This window comes from Mustelus asterias, chromosome 20, assembly GCF_964213995.1.
Source record: "Mustelus asterias chromosome 20, sMusAst1.hap1.1, whole genome shotgun sequence".
Taxonomy (NCBI): Eukaryota; Metazoa; Chordata; class Chondrichthyes; order Carcharhiniformes; family Triakidae; genus Mustelus; species Mustelus asterias.
In genome coordinates, this window is record NC_135820.1 from 40,349,106 (window position 1) to 40,373,136 (window position 24,031).

Consider the following 24,031-nt stretch of genomic DNA (forward strand, 5'->3'; position numbering starts at 1 on the left):
ATGATAGACAATGAACAACTTACAACTGGATGGAATGTATGTAACTTCATGCATTTGGAATATAAACTGTAGGTGTGTTTTTTTTTACATGTAGACATCTGCAATCTGTAGAGTAGCAAGCCAGAGGCTTGGACTAATAATCTAAAACATCTGAATTCAAATTCCCCCATGGCATTTTGGGAATTTGAATTCCGTTTTCCTTTAAATCTCAAACTGAAAAGCTGGTATCATCAGAAGTGGCCATGATTTCATCAGATTATCATAAAAATCCAACTGGCTCCATCACATTCAGCATAAAGGAGTACTTCAGCCCATGGAACTTGAATCTTAACTGCGTTCTGAAGTGATTTAGCAAGCCATTCAGTTGGGTAAAACAATAAAGACAATCACCAGCTTTACAGGACGTCCAGAGATGGGCAGTAAATGCTGACAAAATCAACAATGCTCATATCCTGAGAAAGAGGGAAAAATGCTTTGGATGACAGCAAGTACTTGGGCAAACAGACAGTATTGACTTCAGTCTGGATCATAACCTCCCCAGTAAGTGTATATGAGAAGATTCTCTATCCAGGAATATTTTAAGTAAATATGAATAGAATGAGTCCAACCTTTATAATAGTTGATGGTATTCCTGTAAATTTGCTATCTGTGAAACATTACCTGTACATAGTCTATCATCTAAACAGCAGATATCACATGCAGTACATTGTATTGCTCAATTGTTTGGTCATATAAAACTACTACAATCACAGAATTTTATTTTTATATATGTGTGTATATGTCAGCTACTCAAGGTAAAAGTAACTATTGGTTTTGTATTTGGATCAATAGACTGGAAACAGTGTCTGTGGTTATGACTGTGTAGGTAAGTTTAAGATAGCTTTGGGGTGAATATGAACTTGACTAACAGACTAAGAGTAGGACCCTGCCGTGATACTGAATGTTTTGATATAGGCAGTAATGACTGGCAGAGAGATCTTAGGGTAAGAAAGAATGATTGCTGATGACTATCTGGAGTCATGGTGAGAATAGAATAGACATGACTATGATCGACAGACTGGGATTATATTAGGACTTGGATATGTCTAATTATGACTGGTGATGGCAAAGAGATGGAGGTACATAGATGCTGATTGACAGAATTGAGCTTAGATGGGTTTTGGATGCAGATGATAATGCAAAAAGAAGGATTAGTTTTGAAACAGAATATTTCTGATTAGGGTTGACAAACCACAGATAGACAAGGAGTGAGATGTGTCATGTTATGATAAGAGACAGGATAGGGTGAAAATGGAATGGATATGATTATTAGAAAAACACCAGGGTAAAGCAAAATTGGATCAGCAGATTATAAATATGTACTGGAATCTTCCATCTCTTCAAAATTAATCTCCTTTAAGCCCACCCTATTATAACCTTTTTCTACACTCATAAAATGAAACTTCCATCTTTCTTTCATATGATGTGTAAAATGCGCAGATTAAAGTTGTCAAGCACCTGAGGTCATTATGTTCAATGTAGTTGCTAGAGTTCCAGAGGTCATCAAATATCTTAATGAAGTACAGAACTGGATTGAATCAGTTCTCAGACATGGTGCGAAAGCCATTTGTTCCATAAAGCAGCAATAAAGAAATCGCTAGGTAGAAAAGAAGCTACTGAGTATGTTCTGAATAGAAGATACCTTTACAATGGGGACCCAAATAGGAACATTTCCGTGACTAAAGTGACGGCAGTTAACAATAGGAAATTTAAACTTTGTTAACCCCCTAGCCCAAAAGCTCACCAAATATAAACAAAATAATTGAAATATTATATGAAAAAAAACATTGGAACTCTGTTTCAGTTTGTGACACGCTTAAGATTTAGATGATAGTTAACCATTTAAGTGTTGCTCTTATGGTTTACGAGGACTTTTAAATCTCTAGAGTGTGTTTTTTCCTTAAACGTAGCCTCAACTATACCAATTTCCTTGATATATCCGTTTGTTCTTTTGTATTTGTCATGAATTACATTTCAAATTGCAACTGCAATATAAGAACTGTAAGTCTTCTTTTGATGCAGATGTGAATAAAGAAAATTGGTGTATTTTATTAAACAGAATAATGATGGCAGGGAATGAAGTACAGATGTGAAGTCAGTGGTGACACACATACAAACACTGATAACTTATCTTTGATATTATCCTATATGTGTTTTAATTGCTTGACAAAGTTGGGAAATTAATAGTACTTATAACTGCATTTATAGGCTGTGTATAGTAGACATAATTAGCTGCCTGTTGTAGAACACAAGATGGATTATTACATCTCATTAACAGTCAAAGATACTAAAGGAGTTAGACTATAAGATTATGATGAATAACATTGGTTAAGGTCAAGTTGAAAATATTAGGTTATGTTTGACAGAGAGTGGTTTGAATCACTGTGAAATTGAATGGATAAGGCTATAATCAGCCAGCACAGGAAAATATGTTTGGCACACTCCAGGTTAGGTTAAAATTTCATTTTTCCTCTTCCATAATGAGAATAAAGTGAAGAATATTTGACTGTAAAATGGTAAGGCAGCCTTAGGATGGAAATAGATGTCTGTAAATATGTTTCATATAATGGAGTTAGGATGACAGGCACATCTGATTTTAATTTAGCATCAAAGTGAAAATAGCGACGGATTATTAAATTTTCATTAATAGACTGATCATAAAGTGGAAATTAGAAGTATTGCCTATGAACATACTTCATCAGAGTGTGACTTGGTGTAGACATCATTTATTTCATCACCTGTATGTATCCATTATTCTGTATCCTAATGGCATAATTGTAAGTAGAAGTGTGCGTCTTCTAGGACTATTTAATCACCAGGAATGCCAGGCTGCACTTTGAATGATCCTTTCCTGACAGATGGGGTTTACTGTAGGTGAGCATAATTGACAAAGCTAAAGTTGAAAGAATGATTGACAGATTGGGTTCAAGGTGGAATTGGAAAGTAATTATGATTGACAGATTGAACTTCAGGGTAGAATTAGAATTGTGAATGAATCTTCCATAGATTTGGGGTTCAGGGTAGAATTTGAAGTATGAAATTATGTTTTGTGGGTTCAGAAATCTTGCATGATTATCGACTACTGATTAGATTTTAAGATAATAAAGGGCGGAGGAGCGGGGGTTTGGTTTAGAAATAATTTTATGTTTCCCAAGTAAAGACTTAGAGTGGAAACCGCAATAGTGATTCTCCCAACTGATTCTGATTCAGTGAAGGATTTAAGTAGTATGATTAGGAAGTTGGGGTTTCATTTCCAATTGGAATAATGTCATTATGATCGACAGATTGGGATTACCATGAAATTTAAGTGAAAATCATTTGGGTCGCTGCATTTGGGGTTCGGGATAGTTAAAGCCCCTTGTCATGATTTCAGTCAACGCTGCATTATCACTATGACCAGATTGGAGGCTGAGAGGGGAATTGTGTAATTACATTGTCAAATTGTTGATTACACTGACACCATAATACACGCTATGATTAGTAGATTCGTGCTAAGATGTAGGGGGGATCATAACTGCGAGATTGTTTGTAGTGTGGTCTGGGTAAAAGGTTCTCTTGATTGAAATCGGATTTGGGGTGTGCATACACGATTGACGGGGAATGCGTTAGGCTGGGAGTTGTAGTTTCTGCTGCTCTATTACACGAGGCGGGCTCACGGTCACTGAATTGACATAACAGAGGTTAACCCGTGGTCGGTGGTTTTGCTTGCTGGTTTAGTTGATTAGATTACACGTCTTTGATGGTTTCCTAATCACTCAGTATCCGATCGGTGCAGCCTGCCAGTGAGTTTAGCTAATCGAAGAGGGTTTTGGAGATGTCAGTGATCAGAGATTTCAAGTGATCCATTGCCGTCCAGGGACAGATAGCACCGACAAAAGCAGCTTCGGCTGAAGTTCTTGTAGGGGGGAATCGCAAAGCGCGCAAGTCTCTTGGATTGCTAACATAATACAAGCGATAGAAATCATTTGTATGTTAACCATCAAGGATAGCCAGCCGAAGTTCATCAACTGACTCTTCCAAACAATCCAGTAAATTATTGATGTGCTTTCCAAATCCTGGGACATGGTAATTCGTAAGTACGGACACAGTCCTCTCATCCATCAATCTTAAAACATATTAGTTACGTTACTCATCAAAACCATATTGATACCACATAACACTACACAACTTTATTGATTTGTCACGTCGTAGGGAAGCTAGGATGTCTAAGTTATTCTCGGTAATGCTCACACTAAATTTTACAGGTCAGACATTTTATGAATATGGTTTTAGGCAAAAAAATCTGGTTACAAATTCATTCATGTTGACCATTCTTTCCCATTCGTATTGTTTTCCAGTTGTGACTCGAATTTCTAAATGACTGCTGCTATTGGTGTTGGTTTCTCCAAATAATTAAGAATTTCATATCAACTCTTTAAAAAAATATATATAGTGTGTAACCTGATTTGGTTTTGCAGTGCGACGTTAGTTTTGTTCAACTTTCCAAATTCTAGAATTAAATTTAACTTCGCGTCAAATGCATTTCGGAATTAACAGGTTTCAATAGGCACTCGGGGTTGTGAGCTTTGGTCTTCCAAAAAAAAACCGCACAATTTAGCTGAAAAGATTATTATGAACTGGTAAGTTTATTGCGTGTGTTATACATGGTCCTGCAATGTTTGGGAACACTGAATTTCAAACCTGGATCCGTTGGCTCCGTCCCACCGTATCTGCTTGACAGTGTTGTGCATGTATTCCATAGTATAGGTCATTCATGCCTATCTATTTATACCAACTGTGGAATTAAAATTCTCGGTTTATTTACATTTAACATTGATTATAAAACAAATCAGTTCGAATTCATGTTGTTTTCTCTTATCGACATTAAAAAAACACAATTAAAGCCATACATACATAATATCCACATATGTATTACTTGTCATGAATTATTTTCAGATATTATAGTCCTTACCGGTATATATCCTATGCATGTCTGCAGCCTCGACTCCTCATACTTTTTTAACTTAAGTTGAAAAACAGAACCAACTATTTATTTAACTTTCTGGAGGCATTTTTTTTCTTGCATTCATGAAAATGTACCTCAGAGGGATACGTGACTCCCCCCCCCCCCGTTTGCCTACCTGATTCTCACACATATCGCTGCGGTCGATGTTTTATTTTTAACCCGTGTATTTGTACCTTTAGTATATGTTGCTCGCATGTTTAACATTTATATAGGACAAGTTTATCAACATGCTGAAGAAACAGACGTGAAGGCAAGTTGCGGGTCCGGTTATGTGCAACGTAAATAATTGGAGCTAAAGGTGTTTTGTCTTGTTTTCTGTAAATATTTCCCGTATGCAAAGTAAATGGGGAATCAACTCTCGTACCGCCCCCCTCTCCCCCCCCCCCCCATCCAAAAAAAAGTTGGTGGGGATGATGTTTGAAAGAATCTAATATATCGCTACAAACTGAGACAAATCCAAAAGTTTATATTGGAGGGGTCATTTTTAAGAGTGTTTTGAAAGGGAATGGGTACATGTGTGTGTAATGTGTGTGAAAATGTTCATCTAATTCTCAGCTCAGAAAGCATTAATAATTTTGTCATTGTGCATGCATTGTTTTTTATTGTCGTTAACAAATGCCCGGCGCCTTCTTATTGATAGATTTCTCTCCTGCTTTCATTTTTCACTCTTCCCAGATGCTGTCAAACTGCAAGGATGAGGCTGCTATAGATTGCATTTGACTTTGCCAGAAGGAGGAGCAGAAGGAGGAGGGGGATCGATGCTCGCTTCTATCGCTTACCCGTGTCTGTGCGAGTGAGACTGAGCCCAGTCCCTCCGGAAAAGCTGCCAGCCACCGACCCGACGGAAAGCAGCAGCAGCTCCGCTCCGCCACTGATCAACACCCGCTCGGGGAGAGGAGAGAGAGAGAGAGAGAGGGGGCGAGACTCATTGACAGACAGAGAGGCAGGACCGACAGCTTGCGATCGTCCAGCCGGGGGGGTGGCGTGTCCCTGTGCCAACCCAGCCACCAGCTCCCCCCCCCCCCCCCCCCCGCGCGACAGACACATCCATACATTATTGTTGCAATATTTAATATATTGTACAGATAACACCTAGATATCTATATATCACACACACAGACAGCCCGTCATCGCCTCCGCCGAGTACCCCCCCTCCCCATCCCTCACCCCCCTCCCCTCCCCTCACCACCTCTTTACACACCTGAAGAAAAGTCAACTTGAAACTCTCACAGCATGCCGCGAAGGAAGCAGCAAGCACCCAAACGGGCTGCAGGTAAACAAACAACTTCTCTCTATCTTACCTCTGTGCCTGTAGTCAGTCACTAGAATTATTCAACGGTCTTGCTCTTCTATTTAGCAGAAAAGGACAAAAAATCTTCCTGTCAAAATGTGTTTGGTGGTGACACTGTGTGCTGGGATTTGGGGAGGGGGGGTTCTTTCCCTTTTTAATTTTGGTGAGACTTTTTTTTAGTGCTTGAAGTTTTTGTTATTGTTGTTGTTGTTGGATGTGAATTCTTTTTGATGTGTTTAGCGGGGAGTATGTGAGTGAGTGTGTGTGTGAAGTCCAGGCTGATGGGGGGGCTTTGCTTGGTCCAGCACAATGTAACCCCGTCTGTCTGTGTGTTTATCCCCTGTCAGTCAGGGAGAATTCAGCCTCTCACTCTCTCTTTGCGGGGGAAAAAAAGATGGATGGGTTGCAATATTTGAGTGTAATCTGATACAATGTTTGCAGTGCAAAGGGGGGGGGGGGGGGAAGGTTTGTGATCTTGACGCGCGGCTCAAATCGACAAACTGAAAGGCCGTTTGTAATTGCAATTTGGGAGGACAGCAAAAAAAATGCAACGGGTTGGGTGAGGTGAGGGGGGGCACTTTGCAAGAGCTCTGAGAAAAGAGAGAGCAAGGAAGGGGGGTGGCAAAATAAAAATGGGAAAGCCATTTTTGTGGAACTTTTGTAGCTCAAGCCTCCCAACGCTGAAAAACATAGTTTTTTTAAAAACAGGAATCTAATCTGGGGGGAAATAAATTGCCTGCTTTTAAACCTTGGCTTTCCCCCCCCTCCTGAGAGTTGTGATATTTGGTGGTGTGGGGCACAGGAATAAAAGTTCATTTTTCATCCGCCGGATCCACCCACTTAACTGGTCTTAAAGTCGATTGCCATCTTTGATTTGACGCGTGATTGATCACCTGTCATGTGGCAGGCTTTGATCTATTCATTCTCGATAAATATCAATAAATCACTCACTATGGCAACGCATGTGCTACTGACGTAACGCCTGCCCCTGTCATTTCTTTGCCCAGGCATGCACAATTATTTTGTTTTAGTTTTTTTATACATGTGAGTTTTTTTTTCATTTCCTCTCCCTTTAAGGAGAGTGGGATGAATACATTATGAAGAAATCTTAGCTATTAGTTTACACGCTTTCAACTTGCATGGCTGTAATCTGGTAAATGTGTCACTGCTATAGAAATAACCCTCCAGAAGACTTTCTTCATTGTTGAGGTAATTGTCTCTCCCTTGACAGGCACATTCATCAGTGGCTTAATGGTCAATCAAAAGTTGGCAGGCTGAGTGTTTTCATTCTTTCCTATACACTACATTAGGCATACTTAATCAAAATGTCTCTGTGTAATGGCTGTGAAGAGTTCATGACTGAGTGATCTGTTGTCTGCACAGATAGAAAATTAACAGCTCAGTGCTGGAAGATGTGAGCTTGCAGATAAACAAATCGTGCATTAATATTTCATCTTTGAGACCTCGATGTGCTATCAGCAGCATATTCTTGGCTGTTCTTCTTCCTGATGGTTTCACAGCTGTAACTCATTTCACTGATGACTTTACTGGGGTTACCAAGAGTGACGACAAATTGATTACCTGGCAGTACAGGAAGGGGCGAAGAGATGTGGGTTGACAGACGTGATATAATAAGTTCAACAATGTATTGAAGGAAAGTTTGGGGCGTGGGGGGAGGTGGTGGGAAGAGGAATGGATATCAAATCACATTCATGCAACAAAAAACTTTAAACAAGGTTGCAATGTCTTAAAGGAAACTTATTTATTTAGAGAAATGCCATTTCTCTGTCTTCCTGTCATTCCTGAAACTTGACACTGCCATCATCCAGGGAATTTAAAAAATGTCTGGTAACAATATGTTCGATGATTTGATAGTTTGATGAGGTTAAAAGTGCAGTAATACTGCTTCGTGGGGTCCACCAGTTTATATAGTGTCAATTTGCATGTCGCCTACAAGTTAACTGTGACTGTGGTGCTCCATTTAAAGGAATTCAAATGCAAACTAAAATACTTCACAAACTATGTCCATGTATAGCTCCAAGAAAAATAAAAGGCATAATCAAATAGTATTTTATGTATCTTCAAAGGGGAGTTTTCAAATTTAATTCATTTTCAATTTAGTTTTGTTTTAATATATATATATATTTTTGAATGAGCTCCCTTGATTTACCATATATACCATCCATATATTCTGGGTGATATTTAATTTGAAGTAGCATTTTTGTGGATGATTAGTATTAGAAAATGTATTATTCCATTATATAATAAAGTGCAGAAGAAAATTAAGACAAAATGAGATAAATTCAAGTATTATCCAGAATAAACTCTCAAAGTTCAAATTATATTCTATGAGCCAGATTTTTAAAGATCTCGCATTGTCTTACAGAACATTATGATTTAGGATTTAGTTACTTGTTGTGGACAATGATCAAGAAACTGTGGTTTTGCTTTTATTTGCAGCCTTATTATCCTCTATTTCGGTAACATAAGAATTGTCAGTGTTCCTTTGAACTTTCTTCCCCGTTCTTCTAAACTCCAGAAGTCCAATCTCATCAATGCTGTCCATCAGAACTGCATGGAAATTACAATCCCTGAACTCGCACTTTTCCAGGTTCTCAACCCTGCAAGATCCTTTATCCCTCTCATCCTTGCCAGTTTTTGGCTTCTAAAACCCAGATGTGTATCATCAGATCAGAACATCCTGATTTACCTCATTGTTCTTTTTCAGTCTCTTCCATCTTGATGGACACTTCACTTCCAGGCCTTGGTCCTTTACCTTATTTTCTCACTTAGACATTAATCAACAATATTGCTGATAACCCATGCACAGAGTAACTTTTCCTTGGAACGCATTCTCTGTTGCCCTTTTTGTCAGGTTATGTGGAAACCATTTAAAATAAGTTTGTGATCTGTACAAGCAGTAGATTACAGGAAAGGTTAATAACTCTGTTTTAAGCATTTTTTTAAGATTAACATTTTAGCTAATTTGCATCAGTTCTAAGTGGGTTAACACATGCACCACTTTTGTTTCTTTAAATACAGGAGTAATAGCCTGTCAAGCTGTATCACTAAGCACAAGACTGTCCCAGTATTGGCAGTTCTGCGTGCCTCCATGGATGGTATGGTCACTGGCTGGTTCTGTAAAGATCCAAAGTCCAAAGTCTTCATACACGAATAGTCCCACAGTCCTCATAGATGTAAAATCTCTCACACTTGCACACATAGGAGTGAGATAATGTTAGCATGATACTAGCATGTGTTTCTACCATTGTGATGTGGAGCCATATAAGAGTCAGCTTGTACCTCCATAGATATAATTTCAGAAGACATAAAAGTGGAGGTAAAAAGAAAAAAATGGGAATATTGCAAATGTGAAGCAAGGAAATGCTGGAAGTACACTGCAGACATTGCCTGAAAAGGCAGGTTAATATTTCAAGTGTAAATTCTTCATTTGAACTCTGAAAGGTCTTGGTTCAAAATATTAACTTGAGTTTTCTCCTTTCAGAACCTGGTGAACCTGCATTGTACTTCAAGTATTTTCTACTTGATTTCAGGCAGGAAAGTGTTCATTGTGAAATCATAAAAGCCGTGTGTTACTGCTTTTAAATCTTGATATTTTCCAGCCCAGCATTTTCATGGTGGACCATGCTGCAACAATTTGTGATGACAAGTGGGTTATTCACTAAACAGGAATTAAAATGTAATAATTACAGTTGTACGTTAGCTCCGCATGAAGTAATTGTAGATTAATGAACACCTGTGTCCGGAAGAGTAGAACAGACTTAAATTCTTGCTTTGAACATTTCCACTAATTGTACCAGTTAAACAAAACAAAGAGTGATGGTGAAACAGAAGAAAGGTTTGTTGATTTTAACATCTGCTTTCAATGTGTGTTTTTGAAAAAAACACACTTTTTGGGTACGTTCTCTTTAGTGTGGAAGTGTATGTTTGTAAATCTCTTGGGATTGGCTTTTAAAATCACAACTAATTCTATACCATTTTCTTGTGTCTGTTTGTGGTAGTTCAATGTTTGGTTCAGTATTACCTTGGAAGATGCTCTCACCTCACAATAAAAGTAGGCAGTGCCAAACATTATCCAGATTTGACAGTATGTTGGTTTGACAGAACAAAGGTGGCCAACATGGTAAAATGCAACATGCTTTTGCCTGTCCAGCCAATGTGTAAATCACCCCTTTTTTTAAATCACTTAACTGAAATTGAGCATATTAACATTTTACATTTAACCCTCACTTGCAGGTTGAGAAATAAAGATGCAAATTTTGAGAAAACTTTAATTTAGTTTAGTTTGGAGATTGGTTTCAATAATGCTCATTTTGTTGAACTCCACTCTTTACCCATGAATTATTGCTCAGAAAAGGAATGGAGGTCATAAGATGATTTTAAAAAATAGGAGCAAGCATAGGCATTTGGCTCACCGAGCCTGCTCCACCATTTAATAATGTGGAGATGCTGGCATTGGACTGGGGTAGGCATGGTAAGAAGTCTCACAACACCAGGTTAAAGTCCCTACCTTTTACAAAAAGGTAGGCACTTTATCTTTCTGATCAGTTTGGGTACAGGGAATATGAATCCTGAATCAACACCACCATGCTCACAGAAATTCAGTTTGGAGGGATGATATTTAATCTGCCATGCCTTGATGAAGGGGCAGCGCTCCGAAAACTCGTGCTGCCATATAAACCTGTTGGACCTTAACCTGGTGTTGTGAGACTTCTTACTGCACCATTTAATAAGATCATGGCTGATCTGACTATGGCTTTAACTCAATTTTCCTGCCTATTTCCCCTAATCTTGACTCCCTTGTCATTCAAAAATCTGTCTAACTCAGCCTTGAGTAGATTCAATGATCCAGTCTCCACTGCTTTCTGGAAAAGATAATTCCACAAACTAGCAACCCTTGAGAGACGAGGGTCTTAAATGGGGGACGTCCTAATTTTAAGCTGTACCCCCATGCTAGATTCTCCCAGGAGATAAAACATCCTCTCAGCATCTACTCTGTCAAGCTCGCTCAGCTTTATATGTTTCAATAAGATCAGGTCATTCTTCTGAACTCCAATGAATATGGGCTCAACCAGTTGAATCCTTCCTTATAGAACAGCCCTTTCATCCCAGGAATCAGCCCAATGAACCTGTTCTGAACTGCTTCTAATGCAAGTATACCCTAAGTAAGGAGACAAAAACTTACACAGTACTTGAGGTGCTGCCTCACCAAGTTCAGAAGACAGCGGTTTGAGTCCAAATGTGCATCACTAAAATCTGACTTTAATGTAAACATTTAAATGTGTTCAAAAATGTGTGCCAAGTAACACAATTATTTTTGTAAAAGGTAGGCAGCTTTAATTTATATGTGTTCATAAAGGATATTTAATTATACAATGCAAATTGAACTTAACTAGTTGAATAGATTTCCTCTCATTGGATCTCTGGAATCAATCAAGAGGCAAATGGACGCTGTAGATGAATGGCTATGAAAAGGGGCAGCATGTTTTCTATGGAAGATGAGCTAGATGGACAGAATGGCCTGCTCTGGCTTTAATTATCTTTCTGATCAGTTTGGGTACAGGGAATATGAATCCTGAATCAACACCACCATGCTCCCAGAAATTCAGTTTGGAGGGATGATATTTAATCTGCCGTGCCATTGCTGGTAATAGTAATGCATCAGAATGAGTTCTTTTAATTTCTTATCCCTCCTCTTCCTCTGTTCTTTCCTGCTATTTTTCTTCTGCTGTTCATCTAATTTTTTCTTAAAAGTCATGATTCACTCTGCTTCATTTGTCAATTGTGGTAATCCATCCATATTCCAGTAACCTTTTGTATCGAAAAATGTCTTCTAACCTCTCCCTTTATGCTTCGAGTCCTTGAACTTTTATGCCCCTGTTATCTAACCATTTGGTGCCCAGAAAGCAAAGTACTGAAGTCATGGTTCCATGGACTAATTTAATTCTGTACGTCATTTGGGTTCTGTTCTGTATAGCTATGTGACACGAAACTTAGAGGCAGCACAGTGTAAATGGGTTAAGTACAGTTGATATTGTTCCCCCCTGCCCGTCCAACACACAATCCATAGAGAGCATAATCACTAATAGGAGAACAAAGCAGCAATGGTGAGCTGGTGCCATTGGGCAAGTGCTCAAAATGTAGCATTTTATAGCATTTACTTGTGCGATGTCCTTGCGTTCCAGTTAGAAAGTTAAATCACAGGGCTATCCTCAATGTAGTCAGTGCTATGCTCATTGTGACTTGTACTGTGCAGTGATTAAATGGAAGCAATGTTTTGGTTGTGGAGGATTTCTTGCCCTTAATTTCGCAACCTGCTTTCTCGCCTGAGAGATGTTGTTGTAGTTGGCAGCCAAGGAAACAAAAATGTGAAAAAGTAAGGAGAACTTTCTTTGTAAAATATTTGCTGAAGGGCACCTCAGTAGCATAGAAATAAACCAATGGATTCTTATGTATGTTTGGGCCTTCCTATAAATAATGAGAATGCAGTTGTGTCATTTTTCATGATTTGCTATTGGAAACAGATGCTTCTTGCTGATTATAAGTATATAGGTAATGACCACAATACAGTGTTATGGTAAGGAGTATATTTTAATCAAAAGCATCTGTTTCTCACTTCCAGTGCCATATTTCTGTACAAACTATACATTAGTATAAGTTGCAGGACCCCGTGGACCTTTCATTCTGCCAAATAAAGTTCTGAAAACAAACCAGAGCAGTCACGTAACATCGCTATGCCCATCTTCCATTTTTCACTATAAACTGTGATGCTGATGCTTTCTGTTGTTGGATGCAGAATGGCAGCAGATTGTAAGGCATCATATTCTTTTTTGCATCGGTAACGTGTTTAGTTCATTGGATTACTCAGTTCCCATCAGTTGAGGGTCCACGTTGATCCCTACTTGCGTAAAGCAGTTTGAGACAACAGCACTAAAAACAGTGGATTTCTCAGAATTCACATTTTTATGTTAAAGGAGCACTGATATCAAGACGTGGGAAGTATGCGGGCTAGACAGAGACGTTGGTTATTGCAAAAGATAGCATGGTGAATCGTTGGTGGAACATCATGTAGTGCAAATGCTTGCTTGGTTCTTTACATTTGTTATTGTGACATTGCTCCTGACTACCCCACCTTGTATTTATACCCATTTAAATTAAACTACTCCAGCAATAATTGACCATTATAGTTACTGTAAAAATACAATTGTGTTGTACCTTTACAAATTCCTTTGATTTTCACCCTGCCAATTTGTTCTTTTTTACAGCAATTAAGTCAATTTAAACCTTTTTACATGGAGTATATGAAACTTATTACACAATTATGAATTACACAATTTTCAGCTCAAAATGGTGCTTGCATACTTTAGCCTGTTCCTTATAGAATCTTATCAACTACATTAACAGCTGTGGGTATAAACTAAAGGAAATACGGAAATGTTACAATGCAGGAGGAGGCTGTTCAGCCCATTTGTGTCTGCATCGATTGAAGGGAAGAAAAGTAAAAATAAACAAAGTAGATATATAAGGACCGATATCAAAGAAATAGCAAAATTAATTTTTTTTTCAGAGGAGGGGGAAAATGAGAAAGTTTAATCAATTTTCACACTTTGTGTACGTGATGTAAAGCTGCAGGCCACAGTTAAAATTTAGGCGATTCACATTTATTTGTGACTATCAATTGCTAATGGTTTGACAGAGTATCTAGAAGAATTAAATAAGTAAATGTAAAGCTCCAGCTGGCAGAGTACATACTGGTGATTCTTTTTTATTTAGCAGGGTTTGCCTTTGAAATGCCTGTATGAAAATTAGATGGCCCAGATTAATCTTGTAGTAAAAGTGCTGGACAGTTTTGTGCCAATTTTCTTCTATGCCCATAATAGTTTTTTGCTGAAGTACAGACCACTGTACATGGCCCAAGTATCTATTGTTCATGTTCACAAAGGAGCATTTACAACCAAGTCTAATTATTTCCTCATCTGATGTCGATAAGCATTTCCAGCAAAAATCAACAGGTAGCATTCAACCCAAACGTGCCAATGCCAACTGATGTATCTCCCACTGCCCCAACTGATATCGTTGAACTCCGTACAGAACTGATTGGAAGTATAAAGAAAGAAAGACTGTGAAAGAATGATTAATGTTGTGCCTTTTATGATCTCAGGACATCTCAATGCTTTAGAGCCAGTGAAATATGTGTTGAGTTATGGTCACCGGTGTAGGAAATTGTTCTGTATTTATCAATTTTGTGAAGTCATTGGACATGTTATGTTAGTACTGTCACTTTTCTTAAGAAAGTATGTATCAAAGTGTGGATGTATGCAATACTTCATTAATGCTCCCTATAAGCTTCATTTGGACAAGTGTGTCGGAAGCCTGCAGAGTCATACTAGATTAGATCTATGTCCTGGCTTTGAGTAGAATGTTATAGGCCTGGTCTTTTTTCTGTATTAGTGAGCCATATCCTTCTGAGAGGTAGCTTGCGTGTTCATAGTGGTTTGCTATTTCAGGGATTCTAAAAAGTGTTTAGTATGCCCATATATAAGTGGACTTGTCGATCCGTTTCATTTGTGAACCATTTATCCATTTGTGTTTCAGAAAACAACAACATAAGCACAGGTGAGGGTGGCTGTTTGGATCACCCTAGCTTATGGATGCAGATTTTATTTCTAGCATCATATTCCAATTTTAGCAATCTGTGTAAAATGTTTCCACAAACATCATTCCTACTTTGGTCTTTTTATCATATTTATGTCATACGTATTCTAATGTGTGGTTTTTTTCTTGAAGAGTGCTCCAGACTTGGCTTACCTATACATTTTCTATACTTTTAAAAGGCTCCTCTTATTTCTCTCATAGCTAAATAATTGCAGACTTTCCACTTTCATCTCATAACTCTTGTACACCTACATGGCTTGAATGTTTCCATTATGTCTGTTAACCAAAGTGAACACAAGACTCAAAGCATTCTGATCAGAGTATCATATGATTTTAATGTGACATTCTCTACCTTTATGATATAATAATTTAATTTGACGTTCTACTTGGATTGTTCAGCTGCTGCTTTACAGCAATCTAATGGACATGTTAAGTAGCAAGTCTGCTGTTACTCCCAGATCCTTCTCAGATTCATCTGTTAACTGTTTCTGTAACCTAGCACATCCAGTGGCACAGTAGTTAGCACTGCTGCCTCACAGTACCAGGGATCCAGGTTAGAATCCCAGCTTGAGTCACTCTCTGTGCAGACTGCACGTTCACCCCGGTCTGCGAGGTTTTCCTCCGGGTGCTCTGGTTTCCTCCCACAGTCCAAAAGACATGCTGGTTAGGTACATTGGCCATGCTAAATTCTCCCTCAGTGTACCCAAACAGGCGCCAGAGTGTGGTGGCTAGGGGATTTTCACAGTAACTTCATTGCAGTGTTAATGTAAGCCTTCTTGTGACACTAATAAATAAACTAAAACTTATTCCTGCAACATATTAAGCTTTATATTCGTTAGTGCCAAATTTCACATCAAATTTCACTGTTCCATCAATTTATAGATGTTGTCCATCATTTTTTTGGAGAACTTTGGCTGATGTCCCCTCTCAAGTGTGGTAACATCTGTAATTTTAACTAAATTTAAGTTTCGGAATCAGCATCATTAATGATGATTAAGAAAATACGGGTTCCTGGGATTATCTTTAAGTTAATGTCCCCATACTCCAAATAAAACACTTTACTAGTACCTGTGTTTCCTGATTTCTTTGGCCTTAAGTGTTTTAAACTGGTCTAGATCGCCACTTGATTCTTATCCTCTAGTTAGCTATGGTGGAAGCTGTATTGTAAAATCGAGGAAGGATTGGAATAAAATTGCACCTTTCAACTAACTGCAAAGGTTACACTGGTCTACACACTGTAAGGAACATCTTTAGCAATTACTTCTCTTCCGACTCTTGCATTGCCACCTCTGGAGCCTTCCAAAGAAATGAAACCTTGGCCTATTCTTTTTGTCCCTTTGTGATATTATCCACAGCCATAGGGGTTAACTTCGACACAATTGTCAATAACTCCCAGCACCACGTTTTCACTACTTGATTGACTCTGCAACTTTCTCGGTATTGTCAGACCTCTTGCCTGACATTCAGTTTAAACATTGGGAAGACTGAAACCATTATCTTTGGTTTCCATCATAAAATCCATGCCCTTCCTGCCCCCGGAGGCTGCTCATAACCTTAACCTGTTGACTTTGAGTTGAGCTTCCAAGCTCCTGTTCTTTCAAAAGACTCCCACCTCAAACCCTATTTCAAACCATTTGTGGTGGAAACCACTGCTCATGTTTTTCTTCCCTCCATGCTTCAGTCTCTGTAAATGTCAGTTCATACTAATTTGGCTTCCTGTTTCCTGTGCTGTGATTGTGTTCACTGACATACATTGGTATCAGCCGATGCCTCAAGTTTAAAATTTGCATATCCTTGTATTAAATTGCTCCACAGCCTCAGCCCAACCTAACTCTGTAATTTCTTCCAGCCCTAAAGCTCCCAGCCCCTGAAGCCTATTCTTCTAGCTTCATGTGCTTTCCCTTTACTGCACCATCGGTGTTGGCCTGCAGTCCTCCAGCTTGCACTGTTTGGAACACGCTCCTGAATTCTTTCTGTATCTTCTTTTTATTCTCCTTTCAAGAGACTCACGAATGTTCATTTCTTTGAAGCATTTGGACACCACATTTCCAGCTTTGGCTCACCACCCATTTTTATTGTGTCTGTGAAGCAGTTTGGGAAATCTTTCTATTTGAAAGGTGAGGTAAATTGTTGGTTCATTATCTAGACCCATCAGGTACAGGGATAATAATGATATAGCATTGACTTAACTAGACAAAATAATAGTTTTGTTTCCCAATATTGGGGCTAATTGTCCAATCATACACCTGACGAGTGGTACCCACTTGGAATACATTGGGAATAGAAGGCCCATTGATCCATATGTTTCATTTGAATGTCAGGAAAATTGAGCTGTGGACCTGAAGCAACCCAACCAGTCTGCTCAGTAGTAGATGGGCTAAGATAGGAATGGAGGTGTGTGGTATTACAAGGTTGAAGTGCCAATCCTCTCCAGGGCACCCAATTTAGGTAATTAACCCTATGATATTTCCACATCATATTTCATGATTATGCATGAGTTCCACTGGAGGTATTTAAAATCCAGTGAGCAGCAATTGCCAAGAACATCTCATGTTGTCCCACTTGGTGTTACACATCTTCTCCTTGTCTTCACTTGTCATTTTCTAAAGTTAAAATAAAGGCACTAGCCTGCTGCTATAGATTAAAACCTAGAAATCTGAAGCAAAGGATAGAATTTGGCTGTGGAGTTTGTTATGCTATTCAAAAAGAAGAAACCTACCAAATGTAAAACTTAGAATTTTACAGCATGCACTGATTTATACTCTAGTGATATGGCAATATCGCACGGGACTCAGCTTACTTTGATTATTGATGTTCCATAGCAATTTGACATGTTACATGCCAAGTCTGTTATTACCCCTAAATTTGAATAATTTCCCCAAAGCACATCAAAGGTAATTGTGTTCAAAATGCTTCATAATTCTGTACAACAGACCAGATAATATAAACTATTCCGGGGAAATGTTTGTAGAATTTTAACATTAGCCTGTAGAAAATTACTGTTGGGTAATTTCTGTTTTAATTGATTTATTATTTAGTTGGGCTTGTAGTTTCATTGCATTAATGAGCACAATAATGGAGTTCATATTTCCTAATGTTTCTTTCAAAAATGCATGGTTTGGTAATCATCTTCACTAATGCTTTGCTGCTTTTGTGGCACCTATTGTAATGATCATTATGCTCCAAACTCAATGCTTGCTAATGAAGTTTCCAAACACATTCGCTTTTCTTTTGTTCAGAACAGTAACTTTTACCTTCCTTCCTCTCATGGCCGACTTAGCTCAGATTATAGAAATGAAGAGCAAGAACGGCAAAAAGAAGCCAGCTACAAAGCATCTTATCAGGCGGAGATCCAAAAAATGTCAATTTCTGGAACCTAAGCTTTGTGCTGCTATTTAACTGTAAAGTTGATGGATCTTTGACAGGTTTATAGCTGACAAGTTCCATGGCTAGTCAAGCAGTGCAATTATGTTTGAGTTAATTTGATATAATCAAGTTGATGTTATGCAGTCCCAGTTGACTTGAGCGGTGTATGTAGTCAATTTTCTGCTGGAGGTTATAAATAAGTATTGAAATTTGACTAATCCCATCACAGAGAAAGAGAGAGGAAAAAAAAGCATCTTGCAGTATGGCATGTTTCAAGTTTGTTGTGCTTTCTGAAATAATGCTCAAAACAGCAGCTAATGTTGCAGGTAGCTCAATCAGTCACAAATAGATCGGGGACCATTTAGTTGTTAGTGAGCAAAGCAATAAATGCTGTGGCACAGTACTTGTTTTGAAATGTTTCTTTTCAATGTTTCTTTTTAGTGTAGTTGAACTGGCAGGGGCTGTCTCCTTTCTGAACTAAGCTGAGCATACATGCTTGAGAAAGCGTGTCATGGGAACAAGCTTTGGGGAGCCTGGCTGCTGCAATGTATACTTCCTTTGCAGTCGTGCTCAGTACTAGTAAGCTGCCAGCAGGGAGTTTGGGGTTGATGTAGGTTTCCCTGTGTTTGAGCCCCCAAATTGAGTTTTGGCTTTGAAAGATGCACCGGACCCCGTTCACACCTTGAACAATCATTGAAAAAGTCTCCACCTTTCATACATTTTGCTTTGCAAATGAAACTTTCATCAAAAATTTTAATAACTTGAATTTGCAACATATAAACTCGGAAATGGCACTTTATTTTTAAAGTGAATTTTTGGGGTCCATTTTGCCAGCTATAAATTTCCAGATCCAAAAGTGGATAATAGTAGAAGCAAAACGCCGCAGATGCTGAAAATCTAAAATAAACAGAAAATGCTGGAAATACTCAGCAAATCTGGCAGCACCAGTGGAGAGAGGAGGAGAGTTAATGGGTGGAATTTTGGCTAAGAGCGAGGAGGATATGTGTAAAATTGGGTGGCATGGCAGGACCTCTATGCCCGTTCCTTACCACCACCACTCTGGTAAAATACCACTGGCAGGGGAGGGGCTGGGTCCCACAACGCATGGCAAGGCCAGCAGATAAACCCTCCCAGCCTTATTCCGGGCTGGGAGAGGGAGCTTTCCTGTCCAGGCACACTCACTTGCCCATGGACCAAATAAGGGTCTCCTCCCACTGCTACTGGTCTTTTACTGGGGAGGGAGGGGGGGAGGGGGTGGGTTGGTGGCAGCAGCACACAACAAGGCCACGTGATAAATCCTCCTTGCCTTGTTATTGGGGGGGGGGCTGGGCTGGCTTTCTTTTCTGGCACCCTGTCCCCAGTGGCTTTTGCTACGAAATAAACCCGTTGGACTTTAACCTGGTGTTGTTAAACTTCTTACTGTCCCAACTCCTCCCCCAGGGGTTTGCCAGCCAAGCTCAGGTGGAAACTCCAGACTTTCCTTCTAATCCGGCTCCAGCAACGGTCATTGTTGAGAACTGGTCCCAACAGTGGCTGCTCCTAGAGGTGGGTCTTCCTCCCGGATTGGGGAAAAAGTCTACCTCTGAGCCAGTTAAAAGCCTGATGAAAGCTAATAGAGCAAAACTAAAACCAGCAAAGGGAAAGAAAACATAATGGAGGCAGAGGTTTCTGATCGGAAATTGTTGAACTCAGTGCTGAGTCTAGAAGGCAGTAAAGCACCCACTTAAGACAAGGTGATGTTCCTGAAGTTTGCGGTGAGATTCATTGGAACACTGTAGGAGACCGAGGACAGAGAGGCCAGCGTGGGAACAGGGTAGAGAATTAAAATTACAGGTGACTGCAGAAGGGATCAACTTTGTGGACCATGACATAGTGGTTAGCACTGCTGCCTCATAGCGCCAAGGACTTGGGTTTGATTCCCAGCTTGAGTTAACTGTTTGAGTGGAATTTGCACATTCTCCCTGTGTCTGCGTGGGTTTCCTCCGGGTGCTCCAGTTTCTTCCCACATTCCAAAGATGTGTAGGTTAGGTGGATTGGCAATGCTAAATTGCCCCTTAGTGTCAGGGGGACTAGCTAGGGTAAATGCATGGGGTTACGGGGATAGGGCCTGGGTAGGATTGTGGTCGGTGCAAACTTGATGGGCCGAATGGCCTCCTTCTGCACTATAGGATTCTATGAACCTTGTGGACTGATTGTGTTTCAGAAAACAGTTCTGCGAATCTATGTTTGGCCTCCGGGATTTGGAGGACAACACGCTGTGAATAGATACTAGTGAATCTTATTAAACGTAGTACAATATATCTTAAGAATATGGATCAACTCAGGAGGCCATATTGTGACACATTACATGGGAACATTATTATATACACATTATGATATATTGGCAGGTCCTGACAAAGTAGTGTTGGAAGCCTGGACTCGTGATCTGGAGTTCTGAGTTCCAATCCCAGCAGGTAAATTTAAATTCAATTGATTAAATCTGGAATAAAAAGTAAGTATCAGTAAGTAATAGTGACCCTGTTTGACACCAATCTGACTCACTGATCCTTTGTAGAGAAGGAAACCTGCTGTCTTCACCTGATATGAGTGGTGTCATTGGAGTCACAACAATGTGACTCTTAAGTACCTTCTGAAATGGCCCAGCAAGCCTCTCAGCTGGATTCAAGAAGGTCGCCCCCTATCATTTCTCAAGGGCAATTAGGGATGGGCAATTAATGCTGGCCTTGTCAACGATATCCATATCCCTTGAAAGAATTGTCTTCTGAATATTGATGCCTCTCTCAACAGGATGACCAAAATAAGTTTCAAGACAGCTGTTTGCAATGAATCTATATCCAATTAGATTGGACCAGACTTATACATTCTCATTTCACAGTTGTGTGGCAGCAGCTTTAAACAATTCAGTAGCTGTTCTGACACACACCATTGGTCTTATTTTTGAATGCTTCAGGTCTTCCTTCGTCAATAACCTTTTTTCACCAGTTTCCCAGATTAAGTAAAATCTAGGCCAACACTCTAATATAGTACTAAGGAAGTGCCATCCTTCATCTGCGATGCCATCCTTCATCTGCAGTACCATCTTTCAGATATGACATGAGAGTAAGGCTACATCTCCCCTCAGGCGGATGTAATGTGTCCCATGGCACAATTTGAAAGAAGTGCAGGGGAGATCTCCACATTCACAGTGCTGTTTGTGGGATCTCACTGTGCACAAATTGGCTGCCTTGTTTCCAACATTACAACAGTGAATACACTTTAAAAGTACTTAGTTGGCTGTAAAGCTCTTACAACCTGAGGTGCTATAGAAATTCAAGGCCTTCCTCTTTTGGTTAAGGGGCTTATTAATGTATTTCGGTCATGGATATATTTCCATGTGTATATTTAGAAGTGAAAAGGGTATGAAGTGATTTGTGTCTGATATGGAACATCGCACTTACTGGTCACAAAATGCCACTCAAATTTGTTGGTGCATTCAACTGCGCTCAAAATATTTCTATTTCCTTTGAATCCTTTCAGCTACCTTCACTTGTGGTGGGAAGGTGGCCTTTATTGTTGCTATGTTTGTTCAGATTAGTTTTACAGTGTGATGATTAAACCTAAGAAATGTAATTAAATGTACTGTTGTGTCTAAAGAATTAGCTGCCACCTTTAATTTGGGATTTGTTTGGATTTGGAGGATATGCTTTCAAATTGGGATCCCTGATTTTCAGCACATCTGCCTCCAGGTCTCTAAATTTGTTGATTTACCTGCACGTCGGGCAGGATTCCACCCCCCCACCCCGGTGTGTTTTTTTGGGTGGCGGAGGTGGCTCATCATTGTCTGCGGCATTTTGTGTAACTCCTCTGTCCTGCCGCCAGGGAACCTACCAATGGAAAAGTGGGGGGGGAGGGGGAGGGAGTGTTCCCTATGGTAGGACTGGAAGATCCCGTCGGCGGGAAGGGCCGGGATGATCCCACCCTTTATTTCTGTGGCACTCAACTAATGAAGAATCACCTGTAATGATAGCAATGTTTTCTAACTTGGATAAATGATTGTTGGAAGCTTAAACAGAGATCTCCAGAAGTGGATCCGCACACAGAAAGATTGAAAATCACCAAATGAAAGGGCAAAGGGGGCTATTCAGAATAGCCACCAAAATATTTAGTCTCAATTCTGTGTACACCAGAGTATTACGACTCAACTAAGGAAAAGGCCACTTTTAAGCAAAATGCTCTTTTGTATATGACTTAATGGATTATTGTGGCTTGATTTTTCTCTGTAGGCTTCTGAACCCCACCCTAAGGCTCAAATGGGGGTCAGAAGTCCTCACTAAGTGGGAAACGATAACTCGTGATTTTCCATGGAGCAACCAATTTACAGCCAGCGGGCAGGTTCAGCATCCAATTAAGGATGGTGGGGAGGCTCTCTAAGCTGGAACGCCAAACATCATTTCAAATTGTAAGTAGCAGCAAGATTCTATTCAAAGTAATTGACGAGGGTGGGGGGGGGCTTCAAAATGGAAGCACCTTATCCAACATTTTTATAATTTAAATAAGAAAATGGCTTTGGCAGCCAGGCCATATTGTGGGGAGCTTAATTCATCTATGGGGAGCCTGTTGTTGCTACTGCATACAAGCAAGCATAGTGGGCCTCCAAATCTACCCAAAGAACTGGCCCCCGAGGTCTTCTAAAGGATGCTGGCTCCCTGCAGTTAAACTGGCTCCACAGCCTGTGGGACCATGAAGCCAATTGGAAAACCCGAGTTGGTCTTTTTTCAATTGGCCTTAAGTGACCCTTAAAGAGCCCAAGTATATGGGTGGGTTGCTCTGTTACTTCCTCATCCCATTCTAGGAAAATGGCATGGAGGCGGGATGGAGCTAGAGAACTGGCAGGTAGCTGACATTGCTATCTTTGGCACCCGGTCTGGTCATATGCTTGATGCAATATAACTTCTGCATTACTAGTGGTATAAACATTGAAGGGAGAACTGGTGGCACTAAGGGAAGGCCCAGGCTTCAGCTGGAGAACATGAAGTAAAGAGCTTAGTTAAACATAAAAACAAGACTTAAGCATTCTCACTTTTTTATATGTATGCATGTATTAAACATTTCTGGGAGAATATCCATAAATTACACCCTTCAGTGTTTGTAGAATATTTGGGCCTTGATTTTTCTGTTAAAGATCTCATAGGAAGCCACACTTGTACATCCCAAGTTAACCATGGTACTCTATTTTCAAAATCATTGAGACCATTTTGGTGGCACAGTAGCACAGTGGTTAGCACTGCTGCTTCACAGCTCCAGGGACCTGGGTTCGATTCTGACTTGGGTCACTGTGTGGAGTTTGCACATTCTCCTTGTGTCTGCGTGGGTTTCCACCGGGTGCTCCGGTTTCCTCCCACAGTCCAAAGATGTGCGGGTTAGGTTGATTGGCCATGCTAAAATTGCCCCTTAGTGTCCTGAGATGCGTAGGTTAGAGGGATTAGTGGGTAAATGTGTAGGGATATGGGGATAGGGCCTGGGTGGGATTGTGATCAGTGCAGACTCGATGGGCCAGATGGCCTCTTTCTGCACTGTAGGGTTTCTATGATTTCTATTTCAGCCTATAAGCCAGGGGTAGGTTGTGTATAGCTTATTTGGTATATTCTTTCTCAATGTAATGTTACTGAGTTTCA

The 24,031-nt window shown here is 39.8% G+C and overlaps 1 protein-coding gene across 3 annotated transcripts in view; it reads left to right on the forward strand.

The window, feature by feature from the left end:
* Nucleotides 1-6,106: 6,106 nt before the first annotated feature.
* Nucleotides 6,107-24,031, forward strand: part of tshz2 (teashirt zinc finger homeobox 2) — a 345,809-nt gene continuing 327,884 nt past the window's right edge. For all 3 annotated transcript variants that reach the window (XM_078236108.1, XM_078236109.1, XM_078236107.1), the window contains exon 1: nucleotides 6,107-6,317. In XM_078236108.1, the coding sequence (XP_078092234.1) occupies nucleotides 6,278-6,317 (40 nt within the window). In that variant the 5' untranslated portion in view covers nucleotides 6,107-6,277. The remainder of the gene's footprint in view (nucleotides 6,318-24,031) is intronic.